This window comes from Notamacropus eugenii, chromosome 1 (assembly GCF_028372415.1).
Source record: "Notamacropus eugenii isolate mMacEug1 chromosome 1, mMacEug1.pri_v2, whole genome shotgun sequence".
Taxonomy (NCBI): domain Eukaryota; kingdom Metazoa; phylum Chordata; class Mammalia; order Diprotodontia; family Macropodidae; genus Notamacropus; species Notamacropus eugenii.
This window is the reverse complement of record NC_092872.1, coordinates 54,129,784-54,151,545: the sequence shown is the minus strand read 5'-3', so window position 1 is coordinate 54,151,545 and position 21,762 is coordinate 54,129,784. Positions and strand designations below refer to the sequence as shown.

The 21,762-nt window shown below is 48.4% G+C and overlaps 1 protein-coding gene across 4 annotated transcripts in view; it reads left to right on the top strand.

Annotated features, from left to right (window-relative positions):
* CAPN15 (calpain 15) overlaps window positions 1-19,714 on the top strand; it is a 90,991-nt gene extending 71,277 nt beyond the window's left edge. For all 4 annotated transcript variants that reach the window (XM_072601674.1, XM_072601665.1, XM_072601656.1 and 1 more), the window contains 10 exons: window positions 5,417-5,625; window positions 6,770-6,953; window positions 7,244-7,467; window positions 9,363-9,488; window positions 9,831-9,983; window positions 13,306-13,467; window positions 14,001-14,218; window positions 15,277-15,440; window positions 15,974-16,152; window positions 16,416-19,714. In XM_072601674.1, the coding sequence (XP_072457775.1) occupies window positions 5,417-5,625; window positions 6,770-6,953; window positions 7,244-7,467; window positions 9,363-9,488; window positions 9,831-9,983; window positions 13,306-13,467; window positions 14,001-14,218; window positions 15,277-15,440; window positions 15,974-16,152; window positions 16,416-16,593 (1,797 nt within the window). In that variant the 3' untranslated portion in view covers window positions 16,594-19,714. The remainder of the gene's footprint in view (window positions 1-5,416; window positions 5,626-6,769; window positions 6,954-7,243; window positions 7,468-9,362; window positions 9,489-9,830; window positions 9,984-13,305; window positions 13,468-14,000; window positions 14,219-15,276; window positions 15,441-15,973; window positions 16,153-16,415) is intronic.
* Window positions 19,715-21,762: the final 2,048 nt, after the last annotated feature.

Genomic DNA, 21,762 nt, shown 5'->3' with positions numbered 1-21,762 from the left:
AATAAGCAGACATGGTTATGTGGCAATAGACTTGCAGCTCTTAATACATTATCTTTAAATTTTTCTTCCATGCTTCCTTGTTTTTGTGGAGGCCACCACCATCCTTCTAAGCACCCAGGTTCTCAAGGTGCCATCTTCAATTCCTCACTCATCTTCATGTCTAAAATGCAGTCAGTCACCAAATCTTGTCATTTCAACTTTCATAGCATCTTCTGCATCTCTCCGCTTTTCTGCCTTCACACAGCCATTGTGCCAATTCAGGCCTCATCACTTCTCATATGGATTATTGTGATAGCCTCCAGTTTTTCCTCCTGCCTCCACACAGCTACCGCAGTGATTTTTCTAAAACACAAGTCTGTCTTTCCCCTACCCATTAAATTCTTTTTGTTGTTTTTGAGTTCAGTCCTGTCTCACTCTTCCTTACTCCATTTGGGGCAGAGGTGCTGGAGTGGTTTGCCATTTCCTTCTCCAGCAGCTCATTTTACAGATAAGGAACTGAGGCAGAGTTAAGTGACTTCTCTGGGATCATACAGCTAGTAATGTCTGAGGGTGAATGAAAAAGCATTTATTAGGCACTTAATGTATCCTAGCCAGGGCAGCCAGGTGGTAAAGTAGATAGAGCAACCAGCTTAGAATTGGGAAGACCTGAGTTCAAATTTGACTTCAGAAATGTCCTAGTTATGTGACCTTGGGCAAGTCACTTAACCCTGTTTGCCTCAGTTTCCTCATCTGTAAAATGAACTGGAGAAGGAAATGGCAAACCACTCCAGCATATTTTGTGAGAAAACCCCAAATGGGGTTACAGAGAGTCTGACATGACTGAAACAACTCAACAACAACAAAATATTCTAGCCATTGGACTAAGTGCTGGGGATACAGACATATTTAAAAAAAAAAAAAAGACAATCCTCATATTCAAGGAGCTCACATCCTACTAGGGGAAGACAACATATATGGAGGAGCAGTGGCCAGGGAAGGGAGTTTTGTTCTTGGGGAGTCACAGAGATGATGAGTTTATTTATATGATGAAGTAATGGTACTGTTGATTTAATTACTGTTCCCAGAGCAAGAATTAGAAAGTGGGGGAGGGGGTAGGAGTGACCAGATGGTACATATGTGGTGATGGGTCAGTTCTGCATGCCTGACTGGGATATGAAGATAAAATGTGGGCTGATATCCAAAGCCAGCCATGAGATACTATTGACTGAAAGGGTTCGCTCCCATTTTTCAGTAGTCATCTGGGTTAGAACTCCAGAGGTGAGTAGATCACTCCCCCAGGGACTGGGGACATGGACTCTGGAGGGTCAGGGTGTTGTGCCCAGATCCACATGGAAGATGGTGGTCCAGATACAGAGAGTCAGAGCAGCAGAGACAGGCAGATAGGAGGGTGACCTGGGTGAGTTGGAGGCTGAAGTACATGATCTCTGTCTTCAGATATCTGAAAAATTATAATAGCCCACATATTTATCACACTTTATGGATTACAATTCAGTTTAGCAAAGGAGGGAGAAAAAATAAGTACATGTTAGCTGAAAAAAAATTTTTTACCAAGTGTCTTTACTATGTGTTCCTATGTGCCAAAGCATTGTACTCTGCTGTGTGGATACCAGAACAAATGGGATGACTCATCCTCAGGGAACTTCCCTCTTCTCATAAGTAAAATAGGAAGTGATCTGAGGAGGGAGAGAGCACCGGTCACTTGGAGGATCTGAGAGCCAGGAGGTGGCCCTTGATCTGATCCTTGAAGGAAGCGAGGGACTCCAAAGGAGAGGTGGACAAAGAAGTGGATTCTGGGGCTAGGCCCAGCCCTACATGTTTGGTATCTTTTGTCGGAAGGGTACAATTTGCTGTACTTTCCCCTGAATGACAGAAGTAGAACTGCAGGTAGAACAAGACAGTTTTCTGCTTGCTGTAAGGAAGAACTTGGAGTGATGTCCAAAAATTGTATGGCCTACCTCCAGAGGAGAATAGTAAGTTCCCTGTGTCTGGAGGTATTCAGATAGAGCCCAGATGACTGCCTTCAGGAGACATTTTAGTGGGGCTTCCTTATTTGATTAAGACAACCTTTCATGTCATGTTACACCTCTTAAAGAGTCGATGATTTTAAGTAAGTTTTTGAGTGTATCTAGTTTTATAGGCAAACTTCTTTTTTCTTACCTGAGGCAGAACAAGAGGCCAGGTTTAAATTATGTTAGAGGTGAGATTTAAACATTAGAAAAATTGTTATGAAGAGGCAGACACCAGAATATATTCCTAAAAAGCATTGTGGCAGTTCCAGGAAATGTTCAGGGCAGACAGCTTGCTTGAGATGTTTTGAGTGAGCTTTTGTCCTAAGTTTGAGGGGAATCTAGATGACTTCCCAAATCTGAATTTTACTGTATCTCTTTCCGCATTTCATGCCCTCGGGTGCTTTGACCATGTTTTTTGCACTAAAGGTTAAAGAGGCAGGTTAACTGAGGGTAGGTAGAGTTTCAGACCTAGTTCCTCAGGGCAAGCAAAGCCTTTTTAAGGCCAAAATCTCATACTTTTCTCTGCCTCTCCTGGTAGAGCAGTCATCATCCCTGCTGCAGCTTTGCTGCCCTCTGGATGAGGGAAAACTCTGCACAGCTAGGATTGTTATTCTAACTTTATGAATCAGCTTTCCCCAGGGAGCAGCCAAATCTCTGTCATCTCAGAAAGCTCTCTTTGAAGAACGTCAGGCAGCAAAGGGAAGAATGTCCTCACAGTCAGGGTTGGTAGCTGCTGGAGCCAAAGACCAAAGGAAAGTATGTAAGTCCCTTTGCAAATCTATACAAAACAAGAATGATTTTCATCTCTTTTAAGTAGGGCCTTGCTAGGAGGCCAATGATGTGAAATTACTTTTAAAAGTCCTTCTAGAGATTTTGAATCTATGACCCTCACCCCTGAGTTCTTTGAGGGAGAAGCTTACTTGGAAGGCGGAAGATTAGGGTACAAATGGGTAGGATGGAATGAGGCACAGGGACCCCTTCGTCCTTGTCGGTAGGAGCAGCCTATTGCTGGAGGCCCGTAGCTCGGAGTAGAAAAGTAGGATGTGAGCTTAACAACTGTTATCCCCCCAGTAGGCTCTATTAACTGTGGCTGGTCTAGCCAGTATTGAAGCTGTTGACCAAGCTGCAGGAAATGAAACTATTTTCATAGTGACAGATTTGGAAATTTTCATTTGGATTTCAGCCAGAAATATTATCTTCCTTTTGCTTCCTGCCATTTGATTTCAGGCTCCTCTCTTTGTACTGATTACCCCCTGAGTCACATATTTGTAGCTGCAAAGAGAACTCATCTTCGTCTGATCACTTGTGTCCAAATTTTAAATTTCTGGCTTGTGATATTGTGGCATAAAGGGTCGAGAGCTGGCCTTGGAGCCAAGAAACCCATGGTTTAAGTCATACCTCTGGCGGTGACTGACTGAATGACCCAAACAAATCACTTAACCTCACAGTGCCCTTTTAAGAATATAGTTTGCAGAGAAGTTGCTGGCCCACCCTTGAGAGTTTCCCTGTCAATTAAATCCAACACTTCTCTTTCTGACTTCCATTCTTTGTCCCAGGCCTCCCACTTGCTCCTTAACACCCATGATGAGGAGTAGAATGTGTAGCATCCAGGAGCAGGCCTGAGTGAAAGTAAGGTGAAATGAGCCTGGGAAAATAGGTTGATGCCAGATTGAGTGACTTTAAACGGAGGACGTTTGGCATTTTGTCCTAGAGGGAGGAAAGAATCATTGAAGCTTCTTAAGGATATGAGGAAATTAGAAAGAGGTAAAGCATGGTGGTGGGAGGGAAGGCAAGAAATGAGATTAGTTTTGGACATGTTGCAGTGATTACGAAAGATCAATTGAAAATGCCCATCAGGCATTTGATGATGTGGGACTAAAATTTGGGAGAGACTGTGGCAAGATAGACAGACAGATCGATCGATCGATCGATTGATCAATAGATAGATAGATCTGGCAGTCACTTGCATAGAGATGATAGTTGAACCCATGCTATCTTATGAGGTCACTAGCAGTATCATAAAAACCCAGAAAGAGGAGAGTATCCAGGGGAAGGAGGCAGTCTGCAGTATCAGATACTTCAGAAAGAGAACTGAAAAGAGGTCATTGGATTTGGCTATTAAGGCATCATTTTTAACCTTGGAAGGAGCAGTTTCAGTTGTAAGGTGTAGGAATACAGATTGCAAAGAGTTAAGAAGTTTGTGGAAGGTAAAGAGAATGAAGGTAAAGAGGGCAATCTGTTTTTTCTAGAAGGTCCGTTCTGTAGAATGATCCTGTCAGGCATCTTCTGCTCCAGCACCACTGCTGCTGCCTTCTTTCAACTTCCTGCTTTGTCTAAGGAAGGAAAGGTTTTTAGGACAGTAGCTTAAAGAGATGGTAAGAAGAAGTGATTATTTTTTTAAAGGATGAAGGACATTGGAGCATGTGTATAAGCATCAAGGAAGGAGCCAGCGGATAAGGAGAGACTGAAAATGAATGAGAAAGTGGATGATTGAAGTTGTCTATTTGTGAGCTTATCAGCTCAGATAGGAGCAAGGGTATTTCCAAAGAAAAGGGTCCCTTTTTCCTCCAAACTTGGAGCAAAGGGGAAGAGAGCGAGAATTGATGTAGAAGTGATCTGAAATATAGAGTTAAGGAAAAAAAGTGAGCTTTAGAAGGATGGCCTCAGTATTTTCAGGGAAATATAAGGCCTATAGGGAGAAGCAAGGAGAGGGAGAGGTTTGGGTAGATTGAGAGAAAAGAATATGAAGAACAAATGTTGAATATAAGAGTCTTTCTCTACCAACATTCCCTCTATGAAATGGAGATGTGACTTCTCAGTGTAGGACTAGGCCTACTGAAATGCTTCGAAGACTTCTTCGAACAGGTAGCATAGTCTCCACCCCCTGCATCTCATGCAAAGGGAAGAACACTGAATTACCACTGCTAACTTTATGTGTAACTTCAGGCAAGTCATTTAACATTTTTGCATCTTACTTTCCCATCTGAAAAATAGAGATAATATTTGCAGTATTGTTGTGCTTAGATGAAGTTGTGGATATGGCACTGCTTTGGGAAGTATAAAACTGTAAATACAAGCAGTTATTGTTTTGGATCATCCCACAGACATTTTTGGATTCAAAGTTTTTATTGACTGCTTATTAGGTGGTAAGTGCTGGCAGCTTCCTCAGGATATCCGTCAGCTCTGAGCTAGGAAGCCTACTTCCTCTCTGCTCCCCCCCAATATCCCAGGGCAGAGATACTGCCTACACAGTAGAGGAAATATATTCAAGGTGCTGTTTGGCAGAGGCTGCTTTGTTTCCCAGGGCATCATATCTAGTGTCAGGTCTTACCTGGAATTCTGGTACCCAATACTGGCAGCCCCTGAGTGTAGTTGTGTTTGTGTTTTATTTTCTTTTTTCTTCTCAGAACAAAGTGAACTTTGTGGATGACAGCTTCCCCCCTGGTCCTGAGTCTGTGGGCTTCCCTGAAGGGGACAGTGTCCAGCAGAGGGTAAAGCAGTGGTTACGACCTCATGAAATCAACTGTAGCATTTTCAAGGACCAAACAGTCGGTTGGTCAGTGTTCCGGACGCCCAGACCCTCCGACATCCTGCAGGGCCTTCTGGGGAACTGCTGGTAAGGATCACCTTCCAGATGGTCCATGATATCGGAGAGGGTTGCTAGTGCTATCTATTCCCACCCCTCAAGGCAAAATAGATCTTTCTTACTACATTAGCTCAAGGTTTGTCAGGGTTTGTGATCATGTGAGATGAATTATCACATCTTAAGGAAGCCAGGAAATTAAGATAGCTTTTACTGGGAAGCTGGAATCCCCCATGCTGGCATTGATCTTCCTGTTGGCACTGGGGAGTGAGGGGTCCACTTTCTCTACATTACGGTGAAGAAGATTAAGTCCCACTTACCAGTAATCTGACTCCTACCCAGCTCACCCAACAACATGCTCCCATTGGGAGTAACTAGCTTGGTAGTCTCTCAGTGTTGAAGTAGTATGGTGTAAAAAGCACTTGGAAGACCTGGCATCTTGTCCTGGCTCTGGGACCTTGAGCAAGTTATTTGACCACTCCAGGACTCAGATTCTCCTTCTATAAAATGAGGGGAATTGGATGGTCATGAACATCCCTTCTGCTTCTGGCATGTTAGGATTCTAGTCTGCATGCTAGAGGGTGCTCTTTCCTAGAACCTGTCTTCCCTCCACCCCTAAAGACTTGCTTTTATAGCAGGGACTCAGAGACAGTGCTCCAGAGGCTGTTTGGTTCCACAGCTTCTGGAGTTCACTTGGCTCTTGAATTCCTAATCTGAAGAGGGAAGGCTTCTTAACTTGTCATCTGTGACCCTAAGAGATCTGTAGATAAATAGATTTCAGGGATCCCTGAATTTGAATGGAAAAACAATTACATCTTTATTTCCACTAACTGAAATTTAGGGCTTCCTTCAATTAAGAATGTCTTTTTAAAAATCTTATTCTGAGTAGAGGTCCTCCATAGGTTTCTCCAGACAACCAAAGGGTCCATGAGTGAAATAGGGGATGCTATGGTTTGATCTGAAGAGTCTAGGGCCCCCTTGCTTTGGTCTCCTCCATAACCCACCCACTTATACACTGGACAGAGCCTGCTTCTACCCTTGAAGACAAAAGAATTGGTTCAGGGTGGGGACAGGGCATGTGCCCAAGGCTAGAATAGTCAGGGTTCTGCTTCTATTCTGAGGGACAAGGGAGTGGGCTGGACAGGGTGATCTGGCTTGAACCATTCCCTTTTGACAGGTTCCTCAGTGCCCTGGCCGTGTTGGCTGAGCGTCCAGACCTGGTGGAGCGGGTGATGATCACCCGTACTCTCTGTCCAGAAGGGGCGTACCAGGTTCGGCTGTGCAAGGATGGCACGTGGACCACAGTGCTGGTTGATGACATGCTGCCCTGTGACGAGTGTGGGTACCTTCTCTTCTCTCAGGTCAGTGCCCCCCTCCTTTCCCTTTCCTGCCAGGCCACTGGGTTCCTACAAGCAGAGAAGGCTTCAAGGGTCAAGATAGTAAACATGAGGAGATGCCTGGCACTCACTGGGCAGGAGGTAGCAGAAAGGGCAGGTGAACATCATCTTTGGAGGCAAGCAGTGGGAGTCTCATGGCTACCAATTAGAGGGGATTCTTTTGAGGTTAGGGGAGCATGGTTGAGAGAGGCGAAGCCAACACTTTGGCCCGTGCTATGCCATTAAAGTGCCTTCACACTCATCTTTCCATTCAGGCCCAGCGGAAACAGCTGTGGGTTGCCCTCATGGAGAAGGCTCTGGCCAAGCTGCATGGCTCGTACTTTGCCCTCCAGGCTGGGCGTGCCATTGAAGGCCTGGCCACACTCACTGGTGCCCCCTGCGAGAGTCTGATGCTGCAGGTCAGCTCCACTAACCCCCGGGAGGAGCCCATTGACACTGACCTCATCTGGGCCAAAATGCTGAGTTCTAAAGAGGCTGGGTAAGAGGAGGTGGGAGGGGCTGGGTCTCGGCAGTCAGAAAAGTTGGGAGGAGAGGAAAGGGGACACAGGAGGACAGTAGGCCCCTCCTGACTCGGAGAAGCTAGAGTGACCACCCCCAAGATCTCGAAATCTGGACGTGGCAGGCATTTTATGAGTTTTGGCAAGATGGCCCTTGGACCATGTGCATGCATGAGAGAGAGAGAGAGAGAGAGAGAGAGAGAGAGTGTGTGTGTGTGCGCACGCACGCGTGCGTGTGTCTTTAAGAATTACTTTCCTTTATTTGCATTCTTAACACATTATTGATATCTTTCCAACTACACTGAAGAAACAGATCAAGGGGAGGTTTTAGAAAGAGCCAGTAGTGCATATCCAGGAGCCAAAATGAGGGCTTCCCCAGCTGGAAGATCATCCTCTTACCGGAGTGTGGGCTTGACAAAGCCCCTAGACTGGGGGGTGGGGGGGAACTGGCATTGCTTTAAAACCATTGATGGTGCCCCCCACAAAGACAGAGGTCAGATACCTCACCGGGGCTTGGCCAGGGCAGCACAAAGGATACAAGCTGATGCCTATAGTGTAATGGGATCAACAGGAAGGAATGGGCTTCTTCCCCCATTCAGGAAGCTTCTTTTCAAGGAGCAATGGGAATTTTAGTCTTTATTCCCGTTTCTGTCTGTGAAATCTCAAGTTAAAATGCAGAAAGTTCCCATCTGGTGAGTTTGCAGAAAGCAAAAAGGGGAGATGAGAGTTGAACTTTTCCCTTAACGGGGGTCAGGGGGCAGGGAAGGGGTGCAGCCCTGCACTCACTTATTTCACTAAACATCTGGTGAAGGTCTCTATCCAATTTGTCAGGGAGTTGAGACACTTGGATTGGATTTAGTCCCTCTTCCTCCTGGTGATGTGTAGGGATTGAGTTTTTCTGTCCCTCAAGGCCTCATTTCTGCAAAGTATTAAGGGGAGCAATCCCGGACTCCTCGCTTGAGGGCTCTGGGAGCAGGCAGCCCTTCCTCCTGCCTCGATTTCTAATTCTCCCCATGTTTCCTACATGAACCAGAGCAAGTTGCGTAGTTTCTCCAGCATTTGACTTTCTTTGGCTGCAAAATGAGGAGAAACTAGCTTTTGTTGAAGTATTAAGGATCTTCAGTGACGTTCATATCCAGTCCACACAGGGCTAGGGAGAAGGGTCAGTAGGGGCACAGTCTGCCTGAGCAACATCACTGCCATCTCCCACTTTCTTGCTTCCCAAACAAGCTTGGTCTTGGAGTCGCATAGCCATGGGAACTGTCCTGGGCCTGGAACTAGCTTCATGACTACAACATAACTAGTGCTATCTTCTGGCTTGGGGGTAAGGGACCAAAACAACAGCGACTCTCTGGGCATCTGTGGGGCCACCTCCACTCATCCCAGGGTTGGAGCCTGTATAAAAGGATTCCTGAGAGTTCTTCTGCCTCTGAATCTGGAGGTTGGCAGTCTTCATTCTGGAAGCTCTGGACGTTAACAATGAATCTTAGAAAACCATCTGAGAGGGTTGGGAAAATGCCAGCTATTATCATGCTCAGCTTGTGACATAGAGGTTAGAGGAGCATGTAGTAACTATCTAGGTGCCACCCATAGACCACACAGTGCTCTCTCAGTGTTAAGATTACAATACAAATGGCTAGTCTTGTGGAGCAGCACAGCATCAGAAAGCCTTCTTTTTGGTGCCTTCTTGGGGCTGGGGGAAGGTAGACCAACTCCCACTTTGGGGATGAGAGAGCTCTTGATCCAAGGGCCTACAGTCCCACTGTTCCTCAAAATGCTGCAGTGGGGCAGGGGACTTGGCAGTCTTAGCTGTGATGTCTTGGCTGAACCTGGCACTGCCCCATCAGCATGGGCTGTGCTGTGTCCCTGCTTATAGGTTCCTTATGGGTGCTTCTTGTGGAGGAGGTAACATGAAGGTAGATGATGCAGCCTATGAGAGCATGGGCCTCCGTCCCCGTCACGCCTACTCCATTCTGGATGTCCGAGATGTCCAGGGCTTCAGGTGAGCACATCAGGGGACCCTGGCCCTGCTTCATGATGAAAGAAATGACAAGATCCCCATGAGCCTAAGCCTTCAGAGGGTGCCTGAAGGGGCTAGAGATTCAGGAATACTGAAGGCCTCCTGAATTCTATCACCAAGGTGCAGGGAGGGGGAGAGGAGCTCACTATCCATAATGTCCTGAAGACCAGAGGGTACAAATGTGCTCTCTGAAATAGCCTGTCTCTAGAGCCCAGAACTTTAATAACTTATGACAGCTTCTCAAGACCTGCTGCCAGGGGGGGTGAGTGTTTCAGGTGGCTAACAGTCCAGCAGTCCTCATCTGTCACACTCTGCCTGCTGCAGGCTCCTCCGACTTCGAAACCCTTGGGGGCGATTCTCCTGGAATGGCAACTGGTCAGATGAATGGCCTCACTGGCCTGGACATCTGCGCCATGATCTGATGCCACATGGCAGCAGTGAGGGGGTCTTCTGGATGGAGTACAGTGACTTCATGAGGTAAGTAAGTGGCTGCGATGGAGGAAATTTGTGTCATATTGAGCTGGATGACATGAGGGTACCACAGATGTTGGGAATCGTTACCTTGAGAATAGCAGAGTGCATCTCCCTAACTTGTGCTTCACCCAGGCTTGGGGGGGTAGGGGAATTAGCGTATGTGCTTAATAAATACTTTATTGAATTGGCTAAGTTGAAGCAAAACTTTGGGAAAGCCTCCTGTTGTCTGTGGAGCAGGTTCATACCCCATCTGAGGAGTAAGGGCCTACCTGCTCCAAAAAGACTGGCCCTGTTTTTGAACTAGCCTGAACACTGAGCAGCAGCAGCTTTTGGGCAGAGACTTGAACTGTGATTCAGGATGGGCATGGCTACCAGTATTCCTGTTTGCTCAATTAAAATAACCCTGCCATTTTCTTTCTGCCTACCCTTAGAGCCTTGTGAAGGAGTGAGTGCCCAGATAGCTTATCAGAGCCTTTGGTAAAAGGTTGCTTCACATGTTGTCTGGTGCAGAGGATGTCAGAGAATAGACAGACCCTCTTCCAGTACTGTCCTTAGGTGGATCAGGATTGGAAATGGTACCTCACCGGGTAATTTGGGGACCTTGGTCTCCACAGGGCATCTCCCCATCAGAACAGCAGCTCTTAGCGCAAGGTCCAAAGCTCCCTGCTTCATGTCTCGTTGGAGTTTTGCGAATTCTATGGGCCAGGGCTATTTGCTCCAAGAGTTCGTACTTGCACAGCATACTGGTGCCAATACAAATTTTGAGTTGGCTGAGAGCAATACCTCCCTTTAAGAGAGCTAGTAAAGCTGTTGGTGCCATGAGAGGAATCAGGCAAGCCATGGTAGTAGCCTCTGTCTTTTGGGTAAAAGCTGCTAGCCAGAGTGGGAAGTCCAAGCCTTTAAGGTCTGGGACAAAGAAGAGGGCACTGGGCATTCTGGGGGTGGGAGGGTCAGAGGACTCACATCTGTATGGAAGGTCAGGTGTTTGCCAGCCAAAGGGTGGTTCATATGACTGAGTGGAGCCCATTGGCACCCACACAGCAGTGATGTTAAAGGAGGGAGTTGAAACCCTAGATCCATTTGGGCCAGGCCGTAGATTCCAGGTCAGAGTGACTGGATTATTATTTTTCCAGCTTGTGGAAGCTCTGACTCAGTCAGACACAGGAGTGAAGAAGGTGAGAGCTTCAGGTTCCCATATGGGGTGAGAGGGAACCAGGGAACCGTGAGGCTGTTTTCTTGATCCATCCAAGTGAGGAGCTCTGTTCTCCCTAGGGTAGGAAAACACAGGCCTCTGAACTGCAGGCCACCAGATGGGCAAGTCTAGATAATGAATCAAGGGCACCTGGCAGCAGTTCTCCCTTTCATCCCCCATGAGGCTTATACATGGGGTCCTTGCACCACCTGGTGGTGAGTGGCAGCATCTGTAAGGGACAAAAAAGACCCACATGTATTGGGCACCTGTCCTCTACAGAAGCCTGGCCTTGAAGCTGGTGAGATAGAGGAGGATAGGTAAGAATGGGGCCTAGCTCCTGCCTCCCTGCAGCTTGTAGTCCCCACCTTAGCATGGAATGCTTTTTACAGCCTGGTTCTAGGCTACCTTTCCAGACTAATTTCATAATGTTCTTGTTCATATATTCCAGATTCCAGCCAAAGTTTCTGTTTCTTAAACCTTTAATGTTCCAACTATAGCCCCCATGCCTAGGGGGCACTCCCTTCTCCACCTCTTTCAGTCCCTATATTCCCTTAAAGGATCAGCTCCTGAGACCCTTCCTCTTCCTCATCTCCCAGTTATTGCCCTTCTCCCTTATTGTTTTTTGTTTACTTATCTATTTGCAGGTTACAGGTCCCATTATAACCAGTGTAAGCACCTGCAGGGCAAGAGCTGGTTTTCATATTTGTTTGGACAGCTCCAGCCCCTAGCACAGTGTCTATACTTAATTAATGCTTATTGAGCTAGATTGAGAAAGAGGGTTGTAGGCCTAGCTTCTTACCAGTGCCCAGCCGGGTTAGGTGCTTTTGAGAAGACAGGAGGAAGGAAAGAGACATAGTCCCTGCCATGAGAAAGCTGAGAATCTCCTTGGGGAGAGGAGTCAGAAGCACAGGAACCGAAATTAGCCTGGCATATCCAAGAAGCAGGGCAGGCAAAGAGACAAAGGCAGAGAAGGATGGGGCGGCTAGGTTGAGGATTCTGGAGGAAAGAATTTTGCACCTAGAATCACAAGACCTGAGAGAGTTTGAATTCCACTTCTGATATTTCCCAAGCACATGGCTCCAAGTGCCTTCTTTTTCAGGCAGGTGTTGGACTGTATGACCACTGAGCTTCCTACTGACTTTGAAATTCTGGTGGGGGCAGAGAGGAGATTCTTATTCTTTGACTAGCAAGTCCCTTAACATCCTTTTGCATCAGTTCTTCATCTGCAGAATCAAGGTTGGACAACCTACCTTACGAAGTTATGGAGGAAAAAGTGCCTTGTAAACCTTAAAATGATGCTGTATAAACATGAATTAGAATAGTTGGGGAAGGCTGGGTTATAAAGGGTCTTGAAAGCTAGGTGGAGGAATTTGCACTTGGAAAGCCATTGAAAGTTTAAGTAGAATGAATAAGTGAGTGAATGAAAAAGTATTTATTAAGTGTTTACTGTACACAAAAGACTGTGCTAAACCCTGGGAGTACAAACCAAAAATGAGATGGACTTGGCCCTCAAGAACCTTACATTCTAATAGGAAGAGACATCATATATGAAGTGCTGTTCAAGGAGGGATTTTTGGATTTGGAACGTCATAAGAATGCCTTTTGTAGCCTTTGGAGAATATATTGGCACATTCTTTCTAGTAGCAAGAGCTGTATTGATTTGAAAAGGGAATTGGGGAGGAGGTGCAGGAACCGAAGGTATGCATGAGAAATTAAATGGGCGACATGTGCAACATTGCTTAGAGGCTGTTCATTAGGTAGGGGGTTGTTATCCTGGTATGGCTTGGATTAGACTGGTAGCAGGTAGAATGGAGAAGAAAGGGCAAATCTAAGGCCTCAGTATTCTGGGGACTCCTGCTTCCCAGGGAATAAGGGGTCTCTATGGATGGCATTGTCAGGAACCTCTAGGCTGCCCTCTCCACACTTTCTGAAGTGCCTGAGCAGAGTCTCCAAAGGGAGAAGAAACTCAGATGGGGAGCTTGGAACTAGAGAAGTGAGCTATACTGTCATCTCCATGGATGGAAAGGCCAAAGATCTTTGTGGATTTACTGTCAAGACTTGTGAGCTGCTTGGTCAACAGATTAGCCTCCCAGACAATTTTACCTTCTCCTAATCTCACGCTCCTTTCTGCAGGTACTTTGATTCTGTTGATATTTGCAAGATCCACTCTGACTGGCATGAAGTGCGGGTGCAGGGTGCCTTCCCCAATAAGGCAAGCGGGCCCATCATGGTGACCTCCCTGACTGTGCTAGAACGAGCCACCCTGGAGTTTGCTCTCTTCCAGGAGGGAAGCAGGTAGGTGCTAGGCCAGGTAGTGTGAAGGGAGTTAACGGGTCACCAGGGAGCTGCTCTGTAGACATTCTATACTCCTGTTTCTGTTAACACTTACCCTTGCTCAGGGTTACTACATAGCACTGAGACTAAGAGTTTAAGAACAGAGTGAGGATATGGGGAAGTGGAAAGACTTCAGATCTTGGCCACCTTTGATTTGACTTTTGGGAGTTGCAAGTTAGAGTATCTAGGGAGACTTCAGGAGAGGAGAGAATATTGAGAGTAGCCAGCAGATGGTAGAATGAGCTCTGCTCTGAGCTCCTGGGACATACCAAGATGCCTCTAAGGCACAGCAGGTCCTGTTTGGTGAAGCATTCTGAGTGGGTTTACCTGCAAGATTTCTTCCTCATTGTGGGTGGCATCATTATAGCCATCCCTCCATTATGACCTTCAAGTCAGCCCTGATTTGCCTCTCCCTAAGCCCTCAAGCATGGCATTCTCCCCAGGACAGATGAGGTTTAGGATCCTGACAAGAACCTCTCCTTACCCCATTCCAGACGATCAGACACTGTTGACAGTCATCTCCTGGACCTTTGCATCATGGTGTTCCGAGCAACCTTCAGCAGCGGGAATAAGCTAAGCCTAGGCCGACTCCTGGCCCACAGCAAACGGGCAGTGAAGAAGTTTGTGAACTGTGATGTGATGCTGGAGCCAGGGGAGTATGCAGTTGTGTGCTGTGCCTTCAACCACTGGAGTCCTGCCTCAACAGCTCAGGGTAAGGATTGGCCTTGGGCAGCCTCCCAGCTCAGTTTCTGCCATGACCTGGGCAAACTCAGGCACGAGGCAGCCAGGGAGAGGGCATTGAGTGGTGCAGGCAAGAGAACAGAGAAGACATGACAAGAATGTGTCAGTCAGGAATAAGTACATGGTGACTGGATAACCTTGGTCAATTTATTTAGCTCTTTTGTAAAATAGACCAATTAGTCTCGTAAGGTTCCTTCTAGTTTGAAAATTCCATGATTTTTGAGGGAGATCCACATGGGTTTGAATCTAGCTTTCCTTCTCACCAGTTTTTATGCCCTTGGGAAAGTCATATCCTCTTGAGTCTAAAAAACAGAAAAATTCATTTTTCACTGCCTCTCTTGCTCTATAAAGCATGAAGTGCTATATAAATGTGAACTGAAGTCATGATGATGGGATGAGCGTGTGTCAGATCCTGCGTTAAATGCTACGTGAGAATCCAAAGCATGGGGAAAACCCATTTTAACCCACATAGGGAACCCTGGTTAGACCAGGGGACATAGGGTGTGTGACAATATCTACTGGTCCAAATGACAGAATTTTGAAATTATCACATTGCCAGCCATCCTTGTATCTGTCTGCCTAGAATTTTCTAGAGTGATCAGAGCCGAGGAACCAGAGAATTACCTTTTAGCATACACACCCTTCCTCAAGGACATGTAGGTGACCTCCAGAGTCCTTTCTAGGCCTCAGTTAGTGATTGGAGGTGGTTGAAATCAGGAGTTCTAATCTTGTCTGAGAGGTTATTAGGATTTATGATAAAGGCCCAAGAAAGGGGAGTGAGGTGATCTTGGCAGTGCTCAAGATCCCAGCTGGTATGGACCAAGGGGGAAAGAGAGAATCTGGAATCTCTCTTTTTAGAGACACTACACTCTTTGCTTCCCTTTTATTCCAGCAGAGTAGGTGGACTTAGGGAATGGGGGCAAGGAGACCTTGACCCTGAGAACAGCAGTAAGATGGGGAAGGTATGCAGGGGATGGAGATGTCTGCCTTCACTCAGGCCTCTCCCATCACTGCTTTGCCCCTGCCCAGTTTCCAGCCCGACAGGAGTAGGGCGCAGTGCCCCAGAACCTCCTGGGCACATATTGGCTATCTACAGCTCGAGACTGGTCATGGTGGAGCAGATCGAAGCCCAGCCCACCACTCTGGCCGATGCCATCATCCTCCTGACGGAGAACAAGGGTGAAAGGCATGAGGTAGGTACTGGATGCAGGGAGGGAAAAAAGAAGAGCCCTGGAGCTGGGCCAGGGTTGCCAGTCTTTTCCAGCAGCCTCTCTCTCTCTTTCTTTGTGCCTCAGTAAGCCGGGGCTGGCTCTCTGGCAGGACCTCAGGGCACCTTCTCCTTTATGGGCGATGTCTGGGACGAGCACTGGGGAGCTGATGGACCTGGTTTCACATCCAGGCTCTGCTCCTTCCACACTTTGTCCCCCCCTTCTCTGGGCCTCAGTTTACTTATCTGGAGAGTTAGGAAGGAGGACTTGATGTAGTCTAATCTCTCTTAATGGTCCTTGCTTTCTCTGGTTCTGCTCTCCTTGGATGCAGCTCTTCAGAAGGCCAGTAGAGGGCACTGACTGAATAGCATGGACTTGGGTGGTCCTTGCAGAGCCAGAGCTGCCCAGGCACCAGCTTCATGTCCCCCCCCTCTTCTGTCATCTCTTGGGGCATGGGGTGTAGGGAGGAGAGGAGGACTTACTGGTATGGGAGAAATGCCATCCCCCCTTTGCCCTAGGGCCGGGAGGGCATGACTTGCTACTACCTGACGCATGGCTGGGCAGGCCTGATCGTGGTGGTAGAGAACCGTCATCCCAAGTCCTACCTGCACGTGCAATGTGACTGTACCGACAGCTTCAATGTAGTCTCCACCCGAGGCAGCCTCAAAACCCAGGACAGTGTCCCACCGCTGCACAGGTGAGGCCCCGCTGGCTGCCAGCGTCCTGTTAGACCTGGGCCCCTTCCCTGAAAGGAGGCCTCTTGGGGAGAGAGGTTATGGACGAAGATAAGGAGAGCACTTTCTGGGCTTATGTTCTAGTGTCCTCAGTGGGTTGCTTTTCATAGTCCCTCCTCTTCAAAGCAAACTGGGCAGCGTCAGCCCCTGGTGCTGACATGACTAGAATGAGGGCAGGGACTTCCTCCATTCTGTCTGGCTCCATCACCTGGTCCTTCTCCTTCAGGCAGGTGCTGGTGATCCTATCCCAGCTAGAGGGGAACGCTGGCTTCTCCATCACACACCGCCTGGCTCATCGAAAGGCTGCCCAGGCCTTCCTCAACGATTGGATGTCCACCAAAGGGACCCATAATCCTCTGCTGACCCCTGAGGTTGCCGGGCTCCATGGTCCCCGGCCCCTATGACCCATGTTCTGCCCTCTAGGGGCTCCTCCCTTTGCTCCCCCATCCCAGCCTCCCCTCGCTTCAGGCCTTCTCGGTTTGTTTAGGTTCCCAGCCCTTTCTGCTCTTCGTTGCAGCAGAACCCACCAATCTTCTGACCTCGCTCTGTTCCCATTCCCTCACCCACAGCCACACTCTCGTCTTCTTGATTACTCTAAGGGTTCTTCTGGAGTCTCTGCCTTGGAGCCAGCACACCTGAAGTGAAGCCCCATGCCCTGGGTCTTTCTTTCCTGTCTGTCCTAGGGAGGACTGGGAAAGATCAGACAAACTGGGCTTGGGATTCCTATCACTTCCCCTCCCCCTAGTTGCATGCACTTTATGAGGGAGACTCGGAAGATGTAGGGGGCAGGGACTTAACAATGCTTGAACCTTAGAAATCTCAGGATCCCCACCCAAGGGACATAGTCCTGTAGCCTGAAGTGGGCATTACCAACCTCCTGATTGTGACATCCTCCTGCTTTTATCGAGTGGAGAGCTGAAGGTGGCTGGCCCCAGAGGCGTGACGTGGTGATGAGCCCTCATGGTCCCGGATCCAGCCACGGCATCAGCTTCTGCAAAACAAAATACCTCTAACGAAGACACTGCTTGTCTCCACTGTGGCCAGTCCCTGGGAAGCTGCTGGAGATCTAGCTGGGGACAGAAAAGAGGGGATGAGGGCCAGGGATCCAGAGTGGGTTGAGGGAGATACCCCTCGGAGCCCCTCTTCTAGGTTTCTAATGTCGTGGGAATTTGGGGCTCCTTCCCCTTGAAAATTTTAGCCAGGATTTCCAACCACAAAACCAAAATACTCATGGCAACAGGATTGGAGGCATTTCAATGTTGGTGGAAGGAAGGCCTCCAGTGAAAGTACCTGGCTCAGAGCTTTCAGGTCCAAGTTCACCTCTCCCTTCCCCTTCCCTGGTTCATCTCCTTTCAGGGATACAGCAGCCATCTCCCGCTTCCCACTTCCCAACCTCACCCAGGTAATTGGAACCTACTACCCCAGTTGGAGAGACTAGGGTCCTGAAGGATCCTGGTTTTTCACATGCTTTGTGGGGAGGGCTTCTCAGCAGCTGAGCAGAAAGACAGAAGCTAGGCCCAGAACTGTGTTTTGAAATTTTTAGCGAAACAGAACAAAATTATGTCTAAAGGAGATGGGAATAAAAAATGGGGAGTCCAAAGGCCTGGATTTCAATGGAAGGTCCTCTCGCCTCTCCTCATGACCCTTTCCCCTCCCATTCCCATCAGCGATACTATGCAACTCCTGGAGAGAGCAGTGCTAGGATAGAAGCCATGCCCTGAAGGTGGAGAGACGGGGCCTCCCTTCTGCTGCCACCTTCCCTGTGGTGAGAAGAGGCTGCAATGGCAGGGAATTTCACTTTCACCCCTTCATGGTAGTTCTAACTATTCTGTGTCCAGTCTGGCCTAAGATAGGGGTGGGAGGGGAAATGTCCGTAGAATCCCTAAGTGGCCACATGGCCAATTATGGATCATTTTGTTTTTAATGAAATTCCTTCTCAAACCTTTAAGCAAACTCTTCTGCCTTGTGAGCCCAGGATGTTAGGGCTGACAAGTTTGTTCTGACCTCCTGGGGAAAGGGGTAGAATGGAATGGGAGATCTGTCTCATTTGGGGAAGAGGCCAGTAGGCTCACTTCTCTGGCCCCAGAGACTCTTATTGCAACAGGTATCTGTTCATTGTGGCTCTGGAACTCAGCTGGGATCATTGAGTTCTAGCCCATCCCAGGCTTTCCCCCCAGCCCCCAACATTGGCTGCCCAGGGCTGCAGCCACTAGTGCCAGGCCTGTCTCCAGCTTGGAACAACCTGCCATCCCAGAGTATCAGGGCCCTCATTGTCCTAACCCCATTTTGATTCCTGGAGAGTCTTGAGGGCCCTAGAAACCCATCTCCCTTTTGGAAACACAAAATCAATAGAGCCATGAGGTTTAAAGTTTTGTACTAAGTGAAACTAGCACTTGTGAAAACTAGCATCCCTCCCTTCCACGACTCCATAGGTGCTAAGTTTTTAAACCCAGGGCCCTCTCTGGGGGTTGTATCCCAGCAGCAGGGGTGAAGGAAAGTCCAGTTTGAGTCATTGTTCCCACTTGGCTCTGGCTCCAACTGAGACCAGCCAGCCTGGCATCCTGTTGGGCAGGGGCCTGATATAGTGCCAGTCTCAACAAAGACTTCAGAATAATAATTCAGGTTTCAGAAAAGTACTAAATAGAAGCATGTCACAGTGTAGCATAGCTCCCAGCTTCACGCATTTGAATATCCCCCAGGTCAAACCCCATCCTCACCACCTAGCCACTCCCAGGAGCCAATCCTAGTACCAGGTGGATAGCCTGGTACATGTTATCTCATACCCAGCATACATTTTGCAGCGGGTCTTTTGCTATCATAAGGTTACCAAAATTCTCTCTCATGTACTCAAGCCCCAGCTCTTTTCGGAAGCCCAGGGTGAAAATCCAGCCTCTGGGGTAGGGGTGGGGATAGTCTCAGACTCGGGGCCCATGTGGCTGGTAGTGCCCCAGCAATTGCTTTCCCCACCACCCTCCCTATTCCTGACCCCACAGATGTACCCTGCCCCCATCATTCCCTGTGCCCCCAATCCCCAAGTGGGGTGCAGCAGGGGGATGTTTAATTCTTTGGTGTCTGTTTTGTGAATGTCTGAGCCCGGGCTCCCTGTGGGAGGGAGGAGCGGGAAGGAGGCTCAGCACTCCTGGTGCTCCTGCCCCTGGCACTGCCCCCCCCCCTGCAGGCCCCCACCTCTGCACTGCCGCATCAGACCTGCTGCCCCCTCCCCTGGCAGCAGGGAGCCAAGCTCATCCGATCCTTTGTTTCTGTGGTTCCCTTTTTTAAAAAAAATCTGTCAAAAAATACCTAAAACACTATAATCTACCCTTCTTTTTCTCCTTTTTATTTCCTTTTATTCTCTGAGCTGTGAATATTTTTAACCCTGTAAATACTGTCCAGCTCTTATGAAACATAGACTATTTTGTCAATTGTAAATCAGAACTGTAATCCCTGTATGATACGAATTCTCCATGGGTGGTTTTCAGACTCAGGCTCCAATGGACCAAATAAAAAGTTTTGTTTTTTAATGAACTCCTGGAGTCTGCTCTTCTTTTCAGCCCTACCCCAGCTAGAGATTTCCTCCTATCACTAACTCAGGACAGAACAGCTGGTGTGGTAAGAGGGAAGGAGACAAAACTTGGGAGGTCTCGGAGGTCTCGGAGCTCTCCCGGAACCCATTTCTGCCAGGGATATCTCCAGCCCCTCAGAGAAAACTCCTGAGGCAGGCCTCCTGACCTCAAGCCTGGGCTGAGGAACCTCTCACATCACATCCAAGGCCTCTGGGTGTCCTAGTGGCCTGAACTTGGAATCAGCAAGACTGGATTTGAATCCTGCTTGTGACCCTGGCCATAGGACCCTGGATGAGTCACAGCCTTTCTCACTCAAAGTGCTTCCCAGGGTGACTGAAGGGCTCCAGTGAGATAACAGGTAAAACACTGTGAGAGCCTTTAGCTCTCCATAAAGTCACCCTGGCTTCTAAGTAGCTCCAGCTGTGGGGAGTGACCCTGCAGCTACCATCCTAGCTGCCACTGCCCCAAGCTAAGCTCCTAGTGCTTTCTGTACCAGGGAAAACCTCTCCCTCTTCACTGCTGGCTGAGATCTGAGAAGCATCACGGTGCCTTGGAAAGAGCACTCAGGGGAGCTCAGTGGACACAAGTCCACTTAATGACTCTATGCCTTTGGGCATGTGGCCTCATATCTGTGGGCCTCAGTTTCCTCATCTGCAAAAGCAGAGGACTGGACTAGGTGATGGCCAAGGTCTCTTCCAGCTCTAACTTTGATCCTGTGTTATACCGTTACACTAGTTGTGGGGCCATGAGCTTTGGTTCCCTCTTCGATCTAATGAGATACTAATGCACTCCTCGCCTCACAGGATTGACAGGAGAATCAAACAGGAGCTGCACTCAGACCCAGGGGCACAGGGGCCACCGAACTCCCTGAACACTGTGGTTCTTCTTAGCTCCACTCCCCATGACACAGAGGTACTCTGGGGAGGGAACTTGCTGAGTTCTAACTCTGGGGAGCCGAGACTGGGGAAACTGAGACAGTATCTCAGGGACCTTGCAAGGCCTTTTGGAGCTGCTGTAAAAAAGATGGTGCCAGACTTGAGGAGCATTGCTGAGGCATCCAGAGATCCAGAGATCCTATTTGGGGATAAGCAGTGGCATCCCCGGGGAGGCTTGCGTGCCTTTCCTTCCTAGAAGCTGTGTTGCTGAGGCAAGGTGCCAGCTGCCAGCACCAGAGGGAAGAGTTCAGGCTTCTTAGCCCTGGGAACCCCTCACAGGCCTAAAGGGAATGTTCTTCCCAGCAGAGAAATGGAGGTGAGGAAAAAAGGGGCCACCCCTATCTCCTATGGCTGCACAAGACTTTTCTACCGATTACGTGGAAGGCACAGGGTAGTGCCCTTACAGAACAAAGACTGTGCTGGCTTTAGTTACCTGGTAGAGAAGAGAAAGCAGGAGTTGCCGGGAGAGGGGAAGGGAGGGAATGGTGGAGAGATAGGGAAGGAGTCAGAAGGGCTGGCCTTGGCCTGCCCCTTGACTGGCCTGGGGCAGGAACCTCAAGAGACCTGTACAAAGAGACAGAAGGAGAAAATTTCTGTCTTTCTCATAGCAACTTGTAATAGATTTTTCCAGGCAAAACATCTTTGCATTCAGGAGGCCTTGTCTAAACCTATCAGAGTCACCCAGGAAGGAACAGATGGAAGGGGGTGGGGACAGGGGGAGAGATGTGGGGGGTGGAGAAAAGTTTTCCTCTTTATCCCCTCCCCCATTGCTCCATCCACCCCCCGCCTCCTGTTTTCTTTGCGAATTCAATATCACTTCTCTAACAGAAGAAGCGTATAACAGGATACCTAACTCCCGTCTTCTGCCCTCCGTTACAGGTAGGGTAATATTAACCAGGTAGCTCTACAATGGCATCAGAGAGGCCTCCTTCCCATGCCAGCTTTCTTCCGAATGTGTTCTTGCTGGGCAGGGCATGTCCCCATTCTTTGGGCTGCCCAGGAGGGAGAGAAGGAGGCAGCATTTCATCCAACATGTTCTCCCCTGCTCTGAGACCCCTGGGACGGGAGGGTAGAC